This window comes from Podarcis erhardii (genome assembly GCF_964252035.2).
Source record: "Podarcis erhardii genome assembly, chromosome: 1".
In the NCBI taxonomy this organism is placed as follows: domain Eukaryota; kingdom Metazoa; phylum Chordata; class Lepidosauria; order Squamata; family Lacertidae; genus Podarcis; species Podarcis erhardii.
In genome coordinates this window covers 46,169,043-46,186,324 of record NC_138497.1, presented here as the reverse complement: position 1 = coordinate 46,186,324, position 17,282 = coordinate 46,169,043, and the positions used below count along the sequence as shown (strand labels likewise).

The window sequence follows — 17,282 nt, the reverse complement described above, 5'->3', positions numbered from 1 at the left end:
TCTGTCTTTTACATTGTTCGTTCATTCTTTGACTAATCCTTAGCTTCCAAAGTTCGCACAAGTGGAGTGGGTGGAGTGGGGGAAGAGGAAAAAGGAATGGTGACATTCAGAACAGTGCAATATGTTGGCCCAGAATTGGAAAACATTACGCAGAATTGGCCGGATTATCAGGGAAAATACGAGACCAGGACGAACAGAAGTTTTATGAAAGTTGGAGTAAATATTTGGTGTATATAAAAGACAATTGTAAAACCTTAAAGACACTGGCAGGGTTAGACTAACTCTAACAGCATATGGTCAACCAGATAAACAAACAGAATACGCGATGTAAGAAAATGTACGATACTTACCGAAGGGGTGGAGGGAAGTCTGAAGCTCGGCAGAGCCAAAGATATATGTGAGATTTATTTGTATAATGAATGTATGTTTAATGAAAATCAATAAAAATGTATTGTTAAAAACGAAAACAAAAACAGAAATGGTACCTCGGGTTAAGAACTTTGCTGCAGGATGAGAACAGAAATCGTGCGGTGGCGGCAGGAGACCCCATTAGCTAAAGTGGTGCTTCAGGTTAAGAACAGTTTCAGGTTAAGAACCTCCAGAACAAATTAAGTTCTTAACCCGAGGTACCACTGCATGGCACTCTCAAGACCCTGTCCTCTGATGATTTCAGCAAGGTTCTCAAGTATTCATTCCAAAAAAAGCCTTCCCATTCTGACAGAAGAAGGCATAACTGCTGAGGAACATGGGGAAAAACAAATTCTATGATTTGGCCAAGAACCCAAAGTAAAAGACAGTGCTTTTCACCCTACAATGTTGGCACCTAGTCATTCAGACAATATGGTCCAAATATTTGGAGCAATGTGATTACTTGGTTTCAACTGTACAATCCTAATAGTGCAATCATATACATCTTTACTGGAAAGTAAGTCTCACTGTGTTAAATTAAGCATTCTCCTTAATTTAGATAGGATGACACCCTAGCTGTTTTGTCTATAAACCAGAGGTACTTGGATCCATGATAGTCTGTATTCCAGTCCTAAACAATTGTGCCACCTTACCAGCCTGCTATACCACAAAAACCACAACAAAAGTTACAACAGTTTCCAGTAGAAGCTGCTTATACCTGACTCATCACTTGCATTGTGGACTTCGTGGGGCCGCTCAAGCACAGCAGTTGCGCAGGTAAGTATAGCATTGACCCGATTCTGAATGTGCACATCTGCCAAGTCTCTGATTAATCCTTCTATAGTTGCTGAATGCCATCGTGGACCTGAGCATTAAGAAGAAAAATGTCACACGGCGGCTGTGGCGCAGGAGAAAAAGAAACTGCCTCCTCCCAGGGGGAGCTGAGGACATTCGACAGATCATAATTGGGGGAATAGGTCACATTAAAAAAACTGCATTTGCTTGCATGGAGTTTTCTTTTTAATATATGGTGTAATGTGAAAGTGAGGGTGAATCTTTGATTTTGGCTGGCTTCCCTAGGGCCCGGGGGAGCAAACTTGGATCTTAGAGGAGTGAGCTAAACTAAACAATCACCAAACAATTATTGAAATATACCCCATGGCATTGCTTTTTGATGGAAGATTCACATTTGGAACACTAACTTGGAACACTGATTTGGAACACCATGGGAGACTCATATTTGGAATACTAACTCATTAAAAACTCAAAGATTGCTGCGCCATAAATCCTATCAAAAGAAGGAGAGTTGGCATGTGCTGAGAGAGTTGGGAGAGAGCCCAGAGCCTGAAAGATAAAATGGTGAAATGAAAGATGGGGCCACTGAGAGGACTATGCTGAAAATCAATTGAAGGAAAACAACACAGAATAAACTGCCTCCTGCATGTTAATAGAAAAATGGATTTGTTGGACATGATAAAGAGTCATACATCAGGACTGTGAAGATAAAACAATGGGTTAAGATAGGACTTATTAAACTGGGGGGGAAACAAGAGAGATGAATGCAGGAATAACTGAAAGAGATTTTCTCCAGACATCCAGAAGATGAGAAGTCCCCTTGAAATTTTTTAATTTGGAATGTATAACTACTGGCTTTAATGTTCGTATTATGATGTAGCAAGATTTGATCTGATATGTTACCAATTAGAATATTATTAATTGAAAATTAATAAAAAATATTTACAAAAAAGAGGAAGGAAAAATGTCACAATAAAACCCATAGGTGTGGATATCCATTGCAAATATGTGAGTTTGCAAGCTTTTATCAGCTGATCTAACGAAACAAGTTAGTTATGTCATCTAACCACTATTGGCCATAGCAATGATAATCCATAGGAAAACAGTCGTTATTTCAATGCCCTATAGGCGATAAAATGCTCACCATATTTCCAAGCAGCCTTCCACTGTTCCAGCATAGTCTTACGGATACAGATTTCCTCAGACACATCCAGATCAGACTCTCCGTACAAATATCTTCTCTCTCTCTTAGCTGGTTCAAGGGATTCGGTTTCGCTCCCTTTGGTGAAGTGTTCAATGACAGAGGGAAGCGCTGCCCAATGGATGGCTCCCTTCTGCACCCTATGAACTGAACCAGCAGCGTTTCAGTGGAAATTGGTTAGTAGCAATCCATACTAACCCTTGCCAACAATGACATGAACGGACACAGAAAGAAAAACTGGAACAGGGTTAAACATTGAGACTATTTCAACCTTGAAAATACTACCACCTCACATGTGGAGATTTGCAGCACTAGCTTATAAAATAATTGAGAAAGATGGCAGTGGTGTGGCTGATGGCCCAACAATAAATTAATTCAGGTAAGTCAAACCAGACCAATCAATTCAGGATTTTTATTATTAGGAAAATTCATTTGCTTTGTGAAATCAATTAAGGTTTTTTTAAAAAAAAAACAGCCAGGCTCTCTTTCAATCCTATTTAGTCTAGAGAAAGTAAAGCAGAAGGAACTAGAGCTCCCCAAAAGTCCTGTTCCTGCAGAGGAGACAGGATCACAACCAGAGGCGGATTTAGGGGAGTGTGGCCAGTTTGGTTGAACTAGGCAAGGAGCCTCAGGGGCACTACAGGAGGCTGTGGAAGGTGAAGGGTGGGGAATGCCGAATTTTGCCATCACACAGGGCACGTTGAAATTTGAGACCCCAAGGCCCACCTCTGCCATAACTGAGGGGAGGGGAGCTTCTTTAAGCAGAGGCTTGACAACCATATGTCAGGAGTGCTCTGATGGTGTTTCCTGCTTGGCAGGGGGTTGGACTCGATGGCCCTTGTGGTCTCTTCCAACTCTATGATTCTATGATAGGCAGAAGAACGCAATATAAAGATTAACATGGCCCTCCCTTAGTAGGGATGATCGTGGGGTGGGGAGTAGGGTTCGGAGGGAGCACACTCCCCACTCACAGGCAGCCAGTCTGCCTGCATGCGTGACCTTGGGGTGCAGGGCACACTCCCCGTCACAGACAAGCCACAGCTGTCTGAACATCGTACAGACAGGGAAGAGGAGGGGAGGTGGAGCAGAGCAGGTGGACCCTGGTCTAGCCTTTTGCAGTCTCAGTAGTCTGTAGTGCCCTGTCTGTAACCTTTGTCTCTGAGACCTTTTGTCTCCTTCATCATACACTGTGCAAGGGGAAAATGACACGCTGGAAACAGGTACCAAAATAACTTTGTACCACCCCACGATCTCGGGATCGGAAGATATGTAAAGGTCACAACCCAAAATGTATCTGCCTGGTTTGCATTTTTGTGTCAATAAAGGGAGGCTCTACAGAGCTGGCTGGCAGCTTGCTTGCAGCTCACCTGTGCACAGCTCACCTGCATTTTCAACTTCTGCCTCATGTCCATCACTTCATCCCTGTATAGAGAGCAGGGGCAGTGATCCATCTCAGAACACACTGAATAGGCAGAGGTGTACCTCCAAAGTCAGGAGAGACCATAGACCAGAAACTCAAAAAGTTTGTTTTTCATTGCCTTTCACACACCATTGGTGACTTCCTCTGTGGCCACCAGGGTCCACCTGCTCTGCTCCACCTCCCCTCCTCTTCCCTCCATCTGTCTGTCTGCCCCCCCCCCCGCATGCTGCTTTCCTTCCTAGTTACCCTAAGACAGAGTGGAGAGCCACGGCAAGGAATCCTGCATTGCTGTAAGTCTCTTGACATGTCTCTTATCCTAAAGCCCTAGAAGTGATCACTCTGGTATTCTGTGCCTCTTTCTTTGGAATCCCTACAGCTGGATTCTTCGGTGCATCAGTCAATTCTTTGTCCCAGTCTGTACTTGGACCCATGGGATGGAACAAGTATGTAATCGCCTCTTACCTGTCTTTTTGGGTGGCATGAAGCTCCAGACCTCTGGAGGTCTTGGGTAGCATTGCTGGAGCTGTTTATAATATTCATAATGATTATCCATTACAATAAGATCCTTCTTGGTCTTTTGATGGACAATTTTGGCTGACCCTAAATACACACAGAAGACAAAAGAAACCACAACTAGATAGGGATGATCCCGTTCCTGTTGCCCAGAACTTTATGGTGGCATATGAAAGGCAGTGTGGTGTAGGGGTTACAGTAAGAATAGTCAATGTTGTGCCCTCCAGATGTTGAGGACTGCAACTCCCATCATCCTTGACCACTGGCTATGCTGGCTGGACCTCATGGCAAAAGTTGTTGTTGTTTAGTTGTTTAGTCGTGTCCAACTCTTCGTGACCCCATGGACCAAAGCACACCAGGCACTCCTGTCTTCCACTGCCTCCCGCAGTTTGGTCAAACTCATGTTTGTAGCTTCAAGAACACTGTCCAACCACCTCGTCCTCTGTCGTCCCCTTCTCCTTGTGCCCTCCATCTTTCCCAACATCAAGGTCTTTTCCAGGGAGTCTTCTCTTCTCATGAGGTGGCCAAAGTATTGGAGCCTCAGCTTCACGATCTGTCCTTCCAGTGAGCACTCAGGGCTGATTTCCTTAAGAATGGATCGGTTTGATCTTCTTGCAGTCCATGGGACTCTCAAGAGTCTCCTCCAGCACCATAATTCAAAAGCATCAATTCTTCAGCGATCAGCCTTCTTTATGGTCCAGCTCTCACTTCCATACATCACTACTGGGAAAACCATGGCTTTAACTATAGGGACCTTTGTTGGCAAGGTGATGGGAAAAGTAGTCCACAACATTTGGAGTGCATCACATTGTACCTCTAGAATAGACTTGGGGGAGTCCTGGGGAGTTCAAATCACAGCACAGACACAAAGCTTACTGGGAGGCCATAGTCTGATTATTATAATTCAGCCTTCCAAAGGTTGCTGAGGTCTTTAAAGGTAGATGAGAATAAAACTGAAATAACGCACAAAACAGGTAAAGGTAAAGGGACCCCTGACCATTAGGTCCAGTCGTGACCGACCCTGGGGTTGCGGCACTCATGTCGCTTTATTGGCCGAGGGAGCCGGTGTACAGCTTCCGGGTCATGTGGCCAGCATGACCAAGCCGCTTCTGGCGAACCAGAGCAGTGCACGGAAACGCCGTTTACCTTCCCGCCGGAGTGGTACCTATTTATCTACTTGCACTCTGAAGTGCTTTTGAATTGCTAGGTTGGCAGGAGCAGGGACCGAGCAACGGGAGCTCACCCTGTCACGAGGATTCAAACTGACCTTCTGATCGGCAAGTCCTAGGCTCTGTGGTTTAACCCACAGCGCCACCCGTGTCCCTTCTCTTTTTAAAGGGACCCCTGACCATTAGAACGCATAAAATAAGTGCATACAAATAGTTCTCTCCTAATTTTCCTGGACTCAGCTACGTATAATATTTAAAAATGTGACAGGGAGCAACTTAGGATGGGATGGCAGAAAAATGACAGGATATGCACAGGCTACCAAGCATCACCAGAAATGTATTGAGCTGTGATTGTATGAATCCTACAGTTGATCCAATGCAGTTGATCTTTGTGCAAGTAATCTTGGATCCAAATAATGCTTGGATCGTTCATATCTATACAATGCTAAGCAAAAGGAATTATAGTTCTACCTACCAAAATAGAGCTCTTGTTCAAACACATTCTGGGTAGTGTATGAGTACTTTCCAACCCGGGCGCTCAGCCGTTCTCGAAGTTTAGTACGTGCCAGATGTCTGAGATCCTTCTTTGCTATATCATCCGCAGTTTTGTTTATATCAACTGAATCTTCCACAACACGCCCTCTCATGTGGAAAGATGGCCCCCTGCGAAATGAGAAGCATACTTCCAGCTGAGAGCACTGTACAATTTGCAATTCACTCAGCACAAGAACGCAGGTCATCACACACATATGGAAGCCTACCAGGTAGGGTTGTCAATTCTTGAAGTAAAGAATTTGGGTACCTGGGAAGGGCCCTTGGGCAAAGCCCAGAGGGGGACCACGCTGCCATAAAGGCTAGCAGTCTCAAGCAGTGCTTTTTTCTGGGGGGACGCAGGGGTAAGCATACCGCTCAACATTTTGTGAAGTTTGGCCTCACTGAGGGGCAGTATTTCAATACGAGTAGGAAAATGAGAGTACCCCTAAACATTTTTTTAGGAAAAAAAAACTGGTCTCAGGCAAGTTTGGGGACAGAATTCAGTGTGACCTGACAGAAAACAGAGTTCTGCCCCCCAACGTGCCCAGTGCCAAGTATATGTAAAAGCTGCAAAGAATCCATCTTAAAAAGGGGGGGGGGGAATCTAGAGTGATGGTGGAGAAACAGCCTAGCCTCTTGCTTTTTTGGCACTTGCCCTAAAAACCAAACAATTATTTTTCTGTTTGGTTGCTTGGTTAGCATCCCTGAAGCCCCAGCCTCAGTGAATCACATGCCTTTGCGGTCTGCCAGGGTATGCAGAAACACCACTCAATACAGGCTCATTTGGCTTGGGGAGCCACAAGTTGTATAGACCCAATATATTCAAAAATAACTGCTGTTGCCAAGTTGCTTAAAGCATTTTACACACATGATCTCAGGAACCTCAGCTTACACCCGCAGCATTGTTGATAATACTACAGTTCTTATTTCCCCCCAGGGAGGGTTACAGCACAGCAAATGTAGTAAATGCTTCATTTAGAAATTACTGCCCCTTTTATCTGACACTCTTCTTCGTTGAGAGTATAATTCCCATAAGATCTTTTGCAAATAGGACAGAGTTTACTGAATTGTGACCTACTTTACTCTACCTTTGTTTATTAAAAGGAGAACCTGAGGCCAGCAGGTGAACACATTCTTAATCCAACAGGCTTTTGGGAACTGGTTGCTTTTAATGAAAGGGCTGATGCTGTGCTGTATTTATTGATAAATAGATAGTTGTAATTCTATTAATGTTTAATTGTTTCTATGTTTTTGGCTGGTCTTATTTTATCTGTAAGCCGCCTTGAGCCCCTGTCAGGGAAAAAGGTGGGGTACGAATATATACAATAGTTTTCTAGTGTTATCCTGGCCCTTTATTTGTTTTTGTTTTTTTCTATTCCAGGTCATCCTTTTAATGCAGGGGTTCCCCAGCCTTTTTGGAATTCTGAGAAAGTGTTGTGGTACCACAAAACACCAATTTCAAAGAAGAAAAACTAGTAACGTTCAGTGTCTCCACCCAAAACAAGCAACACACTCCCCTCAACTAAAATACCCTCCCACAAAAAACACAGTAAAACAAGCAAGCAATGCCCACTCCCCAAAAACAGGCACCTTCCCCAACCAAGAAGGCAACCATCAATTAAAAAATGCATAAAAACATTATGACGCCTTGGTGGATGCTAAGTAGGTTTCTGAGAGCACCATGGTGGTTTTGAACAAAACAGACTGTGCTCAAATAACTGATTCTGTGTTCCCTTTGAAAAAACTGATACAGGATAATGAAGTCTCCTTCAAGCTCCAAAGATCCAAAGCTGCTCCATAGTAACTCAGAGCAGGGCAACAAATATTTGCAATATCTAGTAGCAATTGAAGGCATTTTTGTTCTGACCAGCTTTCCCAGCTGTTTGAGTAACTTTCTGCCATATGTGTCCATTTTGCGTTTTTAAAAACTCATCTGTTAATTTTTAGGCTGTTTTGTAACTGTTTTTATCATACATTGTGTATTTTTACTTAGCTAATTACCCATAGAATGGCCCTCACCGGGGTGTCACAGAAACCCATATTTTGTCCCATCATCCTTCAAATGAGGATTGGAAAGTGAGGGGAAAGAGCAGCTTTTATTGCAAAAATGTGTATAGGGCTAAACCTAAGATCACAATCCCATGAGGCATGTTTCCAAATAATGAGATTAGCATCTAAATGTAACACACCTTGATGCTCCAGTAAAACAGGTATTTATTTGCCTTACCTGTAATAATAAGCAGAGAGAGGTGTCTCCGGTTTCTTCTCTTCATCTATTTGAATTTGAATCTGACCTTTCACTACTGTATCCTCAGCCTGGATCTGATCCAGTAATTCCACATCACTTTCATCAGGAAGCACGTACCTGATGCTTTCCCAGTTATATTTTTGCTTCTTGAAACCCGGTGGCTTACCCTGAACCCAGCCTCCCCAGGTGGGCTGATTATTCACAATGAATTGAGCTGTAGCCTTGTTTAACTTCATCAACATTGTTCCTTCCCACCTCAGGTCCCCATGATCTGGCTCATGGAGTGTGGTGCCCTGGGGTCTTGCTTTTGACCTCTTGATTGTCAAGTCTGCTAACATCTCATGAGGTTCTGTCAGGAACACCTGTGTGTAAGGAGGTTCACAAGAAGGGGGAGGTGGAGGAGGTGGAATAGGTACCAGGAGACTTGGCTCTGAAAGTGTGCTTTCTACCTTGGCTTTCCAGATAAGCTCTTCCATGCAGACAGGAACATCAGTGGTGGTTTCTTTGGGAGGAGGCATGTCTGGCTTCATTTCCAGGGACTGTAATTTCTTCAAAGGTTTGAGCCTACTTGGTCGCCTTTGCTTCTTAACAACAACATTTTCACTTTCTTTTCTCTGAATGACACTGGAAAAATCATACAATCCCCTGGGGTCATAGTCCTTAAAGGACTGAAGCATTGCCCCTCTGTGGTAAACAGCTTCTTTAGAAAAATATAGGTTCTTGGCTGCATTCTGGAGGCATTGTTTCCGGTATTCTGCATAGTGCTCTTCAGCATGACAAACATCTCTCTGGTACATAAAAGGCATTTTTGCCCTCATTGCAGATAGCATTGCCTTGCGAGAGGGCAAGCTGTGTCTGTCAACTCTGGCCTTCAGACTAGACTCAAGGGGGAAGGGATTTTTGCTCTTGAAAAAAGTTGGTATTTCCATCCTTTCAAGACTGGTGAGGCTCCTCACTAGTGGCTAACTTTTCATAAATCTTTAGAAGTTAGACTTAATGGCTGTATAAAGAAACAGACATCCCGCTGTTTTCTGAGGGGACACTCAAGCTTTTCCTAAACCACAGAGAGAAAATAAATAACCCTATCAGATTGTAAAAGACCATTCTTTTAAGATTCAAGCCAGGCTTCCTCAACCTCGGCCCTCCAGATGTTTTTGGCTTACAACTCCCATGATCCCTAGCTAGCAGGACCAGTGGTCAGGGATGATGGGAACTGTAGTCTCAAAACATCTGGAGGGTCGAGGTTGAGGAAGCCTGATTCAAGCAAACACCCAACACCACAATTCTTCCCCAAACAGGCTATCACTGCAGAATGCTGGTATCGTTGAATCTCCATGATGACCTATTTACCTTTGATGGTGGATGCAATGTGATGTGGAAGGAGGAGGAGATGCTATCATGCATGATTTATTTTATATCTTACCCTTCCTACCAAAGAAACCCAGGGCATCAAACAACAATAAAAAACCTATTTAAACACAATTCTAATACAGATACAAACTGGGAAAGATCTCATCTGAAAAGGCTTGTTCAAGGCAGACAAAATGAAGCCCATCTGCTGTTCTCTACTTCTGGCTCTTTATAAGCAGAAAGAGAGTAGTGGGAAATTATCATTCACTATGTTATCATATTGCTTCACCAGTCTAGTGTCACCTCTTTGTCACCAAGAATGGGTTAAAACTCATGTCATGTCGGCACTTGGGATCCTAGGAATACTGCTTCAAAAACCTATTCCTCTACAGAACAACCTACAAATCACCCTGTCTGTGTTTAAACCATTGCTCTGCTGAAGCTGCTGGAGCTACAGCAGCATTAGCTTTAAAAAAAAGTCCTAGTCCAAGTAAATGTCATTAGGATGCCGCTGTGAATCTCTGATATTTAACTAAGCATAACTTGCCCTGGCACACAAACAAAAAATATTTTTCTTTCTTCCCAGTGACTATCACACTTGTACAACATGCACTGTGCTGACAATAGTTATCCCTTTCTGCATCAAGAGGCAAGATTTCTATCCTATTATTATGCACTTGACATTGTCAGTTCTTGTCCACAAATATTGCTCTTCCTTCAGTACCCTAATCCAATCTGAAGTGCTATTAACATTTCTTATTTGCAAATGTTATTGCTGTCAGCTTTGCACCCTGCAGGACTTGTTTCTGCCTGGAATACATGAGCTGGAATAATTTAAGGATCTATGGTTCAAAGAAAACTTGCTCATGATGAGTTATTAGGAATTTTTAACGACATTAAATATTAATTTTATCGATTAAAATTATGCATTTATCCTAGTTTATAACCCTGTTCTTTCCTCTTTTAGTGCTCACTTCCTCTCATAACACTTATGCCACAATGAGGCTGCAATCTATACCTGAGAAGAAACCCCACTAGCCTTAATGGGGCTTACTTCTTAATCATACAGCCAGTCTGTAAATCTTTAAGGTGCCCCAAAATGTTTTTGCTGTCATAGAATCATAGAGTTGGAAGAGACCACAAGGGCCATCGAGTCCAACCCCCTGCCAAGCAGGAAACACCATCAGAGCACTCCTGACATATGGGTTGTCAAGCCTCTGCTTAAAGACCTCCAAAGAAGGAGACTCCACCACACTCCTTGGCAGCAAATTCCACTGTTGAACAGCTCTTACTGTCAGGAACTCTTAAAGTAACATACATGTTTCAGAACATACCACATTTACTTGAGTCTAATGTGCCATCGAACCTAATGCACACCTCAATTTTCAAAACCTTGAAACCAAAAAATGTATTTGCTGGCCAGTGTAAATGTGCCATCGAATCTAATGCACACCCTTAATTTTCACAATGTAATTTGGCCAGAAAAGGTGAGTGTTAAACTTGAGAAAATACAGTAATATTTATACAATATGCTACGTTAATTCCTGCTACTGTATGGAAATGTTTTCAACAATCATTTTTTTAAATGTTGTGATTACAATCATTAGGAACTTAGGTCTCTACATTAAATTACTACAAGCCACTGTGGGCAGTCACCTTCTTTGTTCTCTGCAATCTTTTGTTAAGTTTAAGTTGGAAAATATACATTGCAATATCGTACAAGAATCTTTGTTTTTATGTGAACCACTCCCAACTTCAGCCAATTTCATATCCCTGCTTCTTTGGATTCCAGGGTATTTCTTTTTCTTGTTCTTTATGAAGACTGAAAAGTTTGTACTAACCTTTCAGAATGGCTTTCACAGATCTGCTCTTGTAGGAGCAGGAGCACATTGCAAATACATGCACATTAGAAATCAGATTCTTGTCTCTTCAGACCTCCCTTCTACTTGTGTACAGTTGTTGCCAGGCTACAAATGATGTACTCACATTCTGTCAATTTTGATTTGTTGATTTTAAATAGAGCTGCCAAGCTAAGTCCCCTTTGGCTGTTTGGTATTAAACCTGCTGTTTCACAAGTTGTTGTTGGTTTTTTTAAACATGGAGAGAAACAAAGCTAGTGAAGTAACATTTATTGAACTACCTTAGAGTGCACAAGTTTTCAGCATTCAAGTTAGTCAAAGATCTCCAGAATGCTTCAGGTTGGGTGCATCAAACTGACATTTGTTATACATTACATGAAATAAATACAGAAGGCAAACTTTTGCTCACTGGCATTTGTCCTGGCAATATGTCTGCCTGGCTGTTTACAACATGAATTTCCTGTAACATGAATGTTAACATTTGGAGCTTTATTTTTTATTTTTATCACGAGCTGCTGCAGCACTCTGGTTGTGGGGAGCGAGGGGCCATTTTGCTTTTCCTCCGAAACCAGTATTTTGTTAATTTTCAACATATAACAAATATGGCAATCAATAGGAAAGCAAACGAGAGACAGAGAGAGATATATGTCTTACACCTGCACCTCAGGGATAAACAACTTTTTCTAAATTTTAAGATATCCATTCAGATTCAGGATCAGGATCTAAATCTGGTAAACCCCACCATGGGCGTAGCCAAGGGAGGCACGGGGTGCAAGCTGCCACTTCCACACACCCCCATCAAGTAAATAAATAGAAATACTTAACTAACTCGGTTGTGGCCCCCCTGACATTGACCCTGCCTCACCCGCAATATAAATCCTGGCTACGCCCATGAACCCCATTGAATTAAATGAAGGAGTTAGATGACTCGGTGGATTCGGACTGCACGGTGACCATTTGGCAGAAGGGGGAAAGGCCTTGTGCGAAGGGCAGCCTCCTCCCTCCGCCCCAAACGAATTTCCTTTCCAAACAATTGTTGTGTAATTTGAAACCACGAGAGGTAGCGCCGCCGCTTGATTTGCTTGAGGCTGACAGCTCGTTCCGCTGCCATGGCCTCATTTGTGCGCCTGCTCTGGGGACGCGGCCTGGGACTCCGCCTGCGTCCCAGACCCCGCTGCGCCTTTCGCCGCCCCGGCAGCTGCCCAAGCCGAGTCGCTCAGAGCGCCGCCTTCACTAGCGCTTCCCTCATGGACGCCCGCATCGACTTCTCCCCCGCCGGCCGGAGCCTCTTCGACGAGCCGCTGGGCATCTCGGTGTCGGGGCTGCGGCCTCAGCAAGAGGTCACGCTCCGGGCGTCGCTGCAGGACGAGACCGGGGAGCTCTTCGAGTCGCTCGCGCTCTACCGGGCGGACGGCAGCGGGCAGCTGGACCTGAGCCGCTCGCCGGCGCTGGAGGGCGGCAGCTTCTCCGGCCTGGAGCCCATGGGGCTGCTGTGGGCGCTGAAGCCGCGCAAGCCCTTCAAGCGGCTGGTGAAGCGCGACGTGCAGCGCCCCTTCAGCCTGGAGCTGGAGGTGCTCGAGGGACACGGAGAGGGCCTCGCGGGAGGCGTCCTCGCCAAGGGCGCCCACGAGAGGGGCTTCCTGCGCGCCGGCGTCCAGAGGATCCCCGTGCGGGACGGGCGGGTCCGCGCCACCCTCTTCCTGCCCCCGGGTGAGTGGCGGACTCTGGCCCCGCGCTTGGCCTTCTAGACGCTCCTGCGCTTCGTGTCCTTGACACCCGCACACTTTTTGTGAGCCAACGCCAGCTGCGGCTCCTCCACGTGTTGTTGCATTTCAAAGAACTCGGTAGTCCCAGGCAGAGGAGCTTAGTTTCAGAGAGATGATGGGAGTGGTTGTGGTGAAGGACTTCTGGAAGGGCACACACATCCCTGGCTTGGATTTCTCCATCCTGTAGTAAACTGGTTCCTCTTCTTCCTGCTCAGAAAGGGAGAAAGATATGGCACCCAGCAAGCAAACAAAAAAACCCACAATTAAGGAAGAGGAGGAAGAGCTGCAGAAGTGTGTTGGCAATAAAAGAAGTCTGGTGGCACCTTAAAAGACTTCACAAATACAGTGAGGCGGAAGTTGTCCCGGCCGGGGTGACGCTGCAAGGTGTAAAGAGAGAGAATTGATTACACTGGTCAACAACAAATTTCTTGTCTGCGTTTTTTCAGCTGATTTAGGACGAATCTGATGCGCTGAATCCAAAAATCACATTGGTTTTGCTCAGTCAGGTCACGTTTTTGAGTTATGGCCACATGTCTTTTTTTACATTTTCATTCACATGTACGCTTGTGTGGAGCATTTTAGAAGAAGTTGGTGGGAGTAAAATGCCATGTCGAATAATTGTTTTGATTGGAAATGATTATTTTAATGACAAGAAGTATTCAGGTTCGATAGTTCTGGGTGATTATGTCGAAAAGGGATCAGTTTGAAGCCATAAAACCTCAAAATCTTCCATAAATTGGTGTGGCAAAGCATAAAGTTGGGGGAGGATCAAAACCCCTGGCTCACTCGAGTACACTGAAGGAGAACTATGAAGGGGTGAAGTATGTGCTGGAGAAAATTGGTTATGATCAGCATAAGTGGTTTATTTGTGTTGACCTGAAGATGGTGAACTTTTTGTTGGGACAACAGTCTGGCTTCACCAAGTACCCATGTTTTCTGTGCATGTGGGATAGTAGGGACCGTGCTCAGCATTACACGGACTGGCCTGTGCGGGAGGAATTGGCGCCTTGCAAAAAAAAGGAACGTCATCAACGACCCTCTGGTGGACAGAGACAGAATACTCTTCCCACCACTGCACATCAAGCTCGGCTTAATCAAGCAATTCACCAAGGCTCTGGACAAGGATGGTGACTGCTTCACTTACTTGTGCCAGGCTTTTCCAGGATTGACCATGGTGAAGTTGAAACCTGGCATCTTTGATGGTCCTCAGATCCATCAGCTCATCAGAGATCTAGAGTTCGGAAACTCAATGAACAAAGTGGAACTGGAAGCGTGGAAGGCATTTGTTCTGGTAGTGAAGAACTTTTTTGGCAACAATAAGGCCAGAAACTACGCAGAACTTGTCAACAACACGCTGACTGCTTTCAGAAACCTGGGCTGCAACATGAGCGTTAAGATGCACTACCTATTTTCACATATGGACCGGTTTCCTGAGAACCTGGGTTCAATGAGTGACGAGAAGGGGGAGAGATTCCATCAGGACATGAAAGAGATGGAGACCAGGTATCAGGGTTGCTGGGATGCAGTCATGATGGCTGACTACTGTTGGACTCTGAAGAGAGACCTCCCTGCCACTGAGCATCCCAGGAGTTCCAAGAAACAGAAGTTCAAGCCCTGAAGTTTGAAAAATGGTGAAGCAACATGCAATTTACGTGTACTTACCTTTATCAATGCCCACCATTCAGTTTACAGTAATCGATGTTTCTATCAGGTAATCAATATATGTTGCTGGAAAAACATTTTTTTCTCTTAAAAACATATTTAGGGTGATATGTGTTGACAAAAATCAGCTGATAATGCCACAAAAATGTAATTGATTTTGTCACAAGATCTGATTTTGTTCAAATCAACATAGCACAAAAACCTGACCTGATGGAGAGAAACGGATGCCATTTCCTGATTCAGCAGTGCAAAAATACCCTAAATCAGTTGTAAAAATCTAGACAACATTCAAGAAGTAAAAAATTGTTGCCCAGTGTTATTTGCCCTACTGTGTCTAATGATGGTGCTGAGCTAGCCCTGTACCTTGCCTATTCCTTTGTATTCCATAGCAAGCCTTGCTCACTGGAAATGTGGGTTTGTTTCAAAAACAACTCCTCACTGGCACCTCAGACTCCAAACTCTTTCATTCTCTGCTTTTGATCTGCTAATATGAACAGGTTTGAAAAGTGTATTATGAAGGATCCAGCCATTAAAGTGGGTCATCAACAAGGGTCTTTTCAACCCAAGTGGTCAGAGTTAAATTATCTCCAGGGTCCCTTCCAAAACTAAAATTATGTGATTCCATGCTAGGCTTTCTTTTCAATAAGGTGAATTCTAAAGAAGTCTTAAAAAGATAATGCAACTTCGTTCTGTCTTTTATAGGTAATGGTCCCTTTCCTGGAATCATTGATATTTCAGGAACTGGAGGAGGACTTCCAGAATACCGAGCCTGTCTGTTGGCCAATTATGGCTTTGTAACATTAGCATTGGCCTATTATGCTTATGAAGATCTTCCAAGAGATATGAAGGAATTTCATCTGGAGTATTTTGAAGAAGCTGTGAACTATATGCTGAAACATCCAAAGGTAGGGCCATATGTGGACAGCCTTCACAAAAATAGCAAGCTTCTGAGGGTGCTACATTTGAAACTGGAAAGTCTTGTGTGTAGAACCACACCATACATTTGAAGCACATCTAAGGCTCCAGAACGGATCCTGTTCACATCCCGAGGTACCACTGTATATGCAGAAGTATATATTCCATAATATTCTTATTCTGAGAGCTGTTGAATTGCTGATTTGAGAGTATTCTCTGAGCTGAACTCTGATCATCACATGCTTACTTGTATTGCACTAATATTTCAAATTCATTATTTGTGCCAAACTCCTGGAATAAAAAAACACTGAAAGGTTAAAGTCCACAGCAACAGTTTTCTCCATTTTTGACTGCAAAGATTAACCAAAGCAGGCAAGCCTTGGGCAGTCACTGTGATAAATTGTTCAGAAATGTGAAATGGTCCTCAGCTTAGCTTTTTTTCTTTTGCCAAACTAAGTGAGCAGCATGAGCTTTTGCCCACAGCTTAGTCATGTGGGGGGGAGGGGCACATACTGTATGTATCTTGTTTTCGTTTCACCTCTTTCTTTCTTTCTTTCTTTCTTTCTTTCTCTTTAGGTTAAAGGTCCAGGAGTTGGACTGCTGGGACACTCAAAAGGTGGTGACCTGTGTATCTCTATGGCCTCTTTCTTAAAGGGTGTCACTGTTACAGTCACTATTAATAGCTCTGTGGCCAATATAGCTGTGCCACTGCACTACAAGGACATCACCATTCCACCTCTTGGTTTCAATGCAGAGCGGCTCAAATTCGACAAGTCTGGTGTTGCTGACATTTTGGATGTCATGAACAACCCACTTGAGGGCCCCGATCGCCAAAGTTTTATTCCATTGGAGAAGGCTGAAGGGCATTTCCTCTTCATCGTAGGCCAAGATGACCACAACTTTAAGAGCGAGTTTTTTGCTGTGGAAGCCTCCAAGCGGCTACAGGCTCATGGAAAAGAAAAACCTGAGATAATTTGCTATCCTGGAGCAGGACATTATATTGAGCCTCCGTATTTTCCTATGTGCGCAGCTTCAATGCATCTCTTGGTGGGCAGACCAGTGATCTGGGGAGGGGAGCCCAGGGCTCATGCCGCAGCACAGGTGGATGCATGGGGTCAGATTCAAACCTTCTTCCGCAAACACCTTGATGGAAAACAAGATGAAGAACACAGCAAGCTGTGAGAATGTTGCTCGGAAGAGGTGTTTTATCAGATAACGGGTGTGTGGCCGATTGTTTTTTCCCCTGTTCTTATATATAACAATAAATCTGTTTGATATAACAATTCTGCAGACAGGAGACTCATTATGTTGACAGAGTGCTTTACAAGCAACATGAGAAAGCTTTTGTATAAGGGACATCTAAGAATCCCCAGCTACAAAAATAAACTACAAATGGTGTGCATTATACAAATCTCTGGTGCAACCACATTTGGAATATTGTG

The 17,282-nt window shown here is 43.9% G+C and overlaps 2 protein-coding genes across 3 annotated transcripts in view; one reads left to right on the top strand and one right to left on the bottom strand.

Moving 5' to 3' along the window:
• The window catches only part of HEATR4 (HEAT repeat containing 4), a 37,692-nt gene extending 26,112 nt beyond the window's left edge, over positions 1 to 11,580 (bottom strand). The window contains exons 1-6 of one of the 2 annotated variants that reach the window (XM_081881446.1): positions 11,480 to 11,580; positions 8,268 to 9,288; positions 5,982 to 6,169; positions 4,287 to 4,424; positions 2,348 to 2,551; positions 1,127 to 1,273 (exon numbers count right to left, since the gene is read on the bottom strand). In XM_081881446.1, coding sequence (XP_081737572.1) covers positions 1,127 to 1,273; positions 2,348 to 2,551; positions 4,287 to 4,424; positions 5,982 to 6,169; positions 8,268 to 9,217 — 1,627 coding nt within the window. In that variant the 5' untranslated portion in view covers positions 9,218 to 9,288; positions 11,480 to 11,580. Of the gene's footprint in view, positions 1 to 1,126; positions 1,274 to 2,347; positions 2,552 to 4,286; positions 4,425 to 5,981; positions 6,170 to 8,267; positions 9,343 to 11,479 lie in introns of both variants that reach the window. The other variant, XM_081881445.1, reaches the window with a different exon arrangement.
• A 744-nt stretch (positions 11,581 to 12,324) lies between these two features.
• LOC309352983 (acyl-coenzyme A thioesterase 1-like) lies at positions 12,325 to 17,123 on the top strand. The gene is made up of 3 exons (XM_081881813.1): positions 12,325 to 13,207; positions 15,628 to 15,830; positions 16,417 to 17,123. The coding sequence occupies exons 1-3, from the start codon at positions 12,607 to 12,609 to the stop codon at positions 17,020 to 17,022; spliced, it is 1,410 nt and encodes a 469-aa protein (XP_081737939.1). The 5' UTR covers positions 12,325 to 12,606; the 3' UTR covers positions 17,023 to 17,123.
• Positions 17,124 to 17,282: the final 159 nt, after the last annotated feature.

Coding starts and splice junctions, on each gene's coding strand:
- LOC309352983 (XM_081881813.1), top strand. CDS start 12,607: ATGGCCTCATTTGTGCGCCTGCTCTGGGGACGCGGCCTGGGACTCCGC. Junction 13,208..15,627: donor CACCCTCTTCCTGCCCCCGG/GTGAGTGGCGGA, acceptor TGTCTTTTATAG/GTAATGGTCCCTTTCCTGGA. Junction 15,831..16,416: donor ATATGCTGAAACATCCAAAG/GTAGGGCCATAT, acceptor CTTTCTCTTTAG/GTTAAAGGTCCAGGAGTTGG.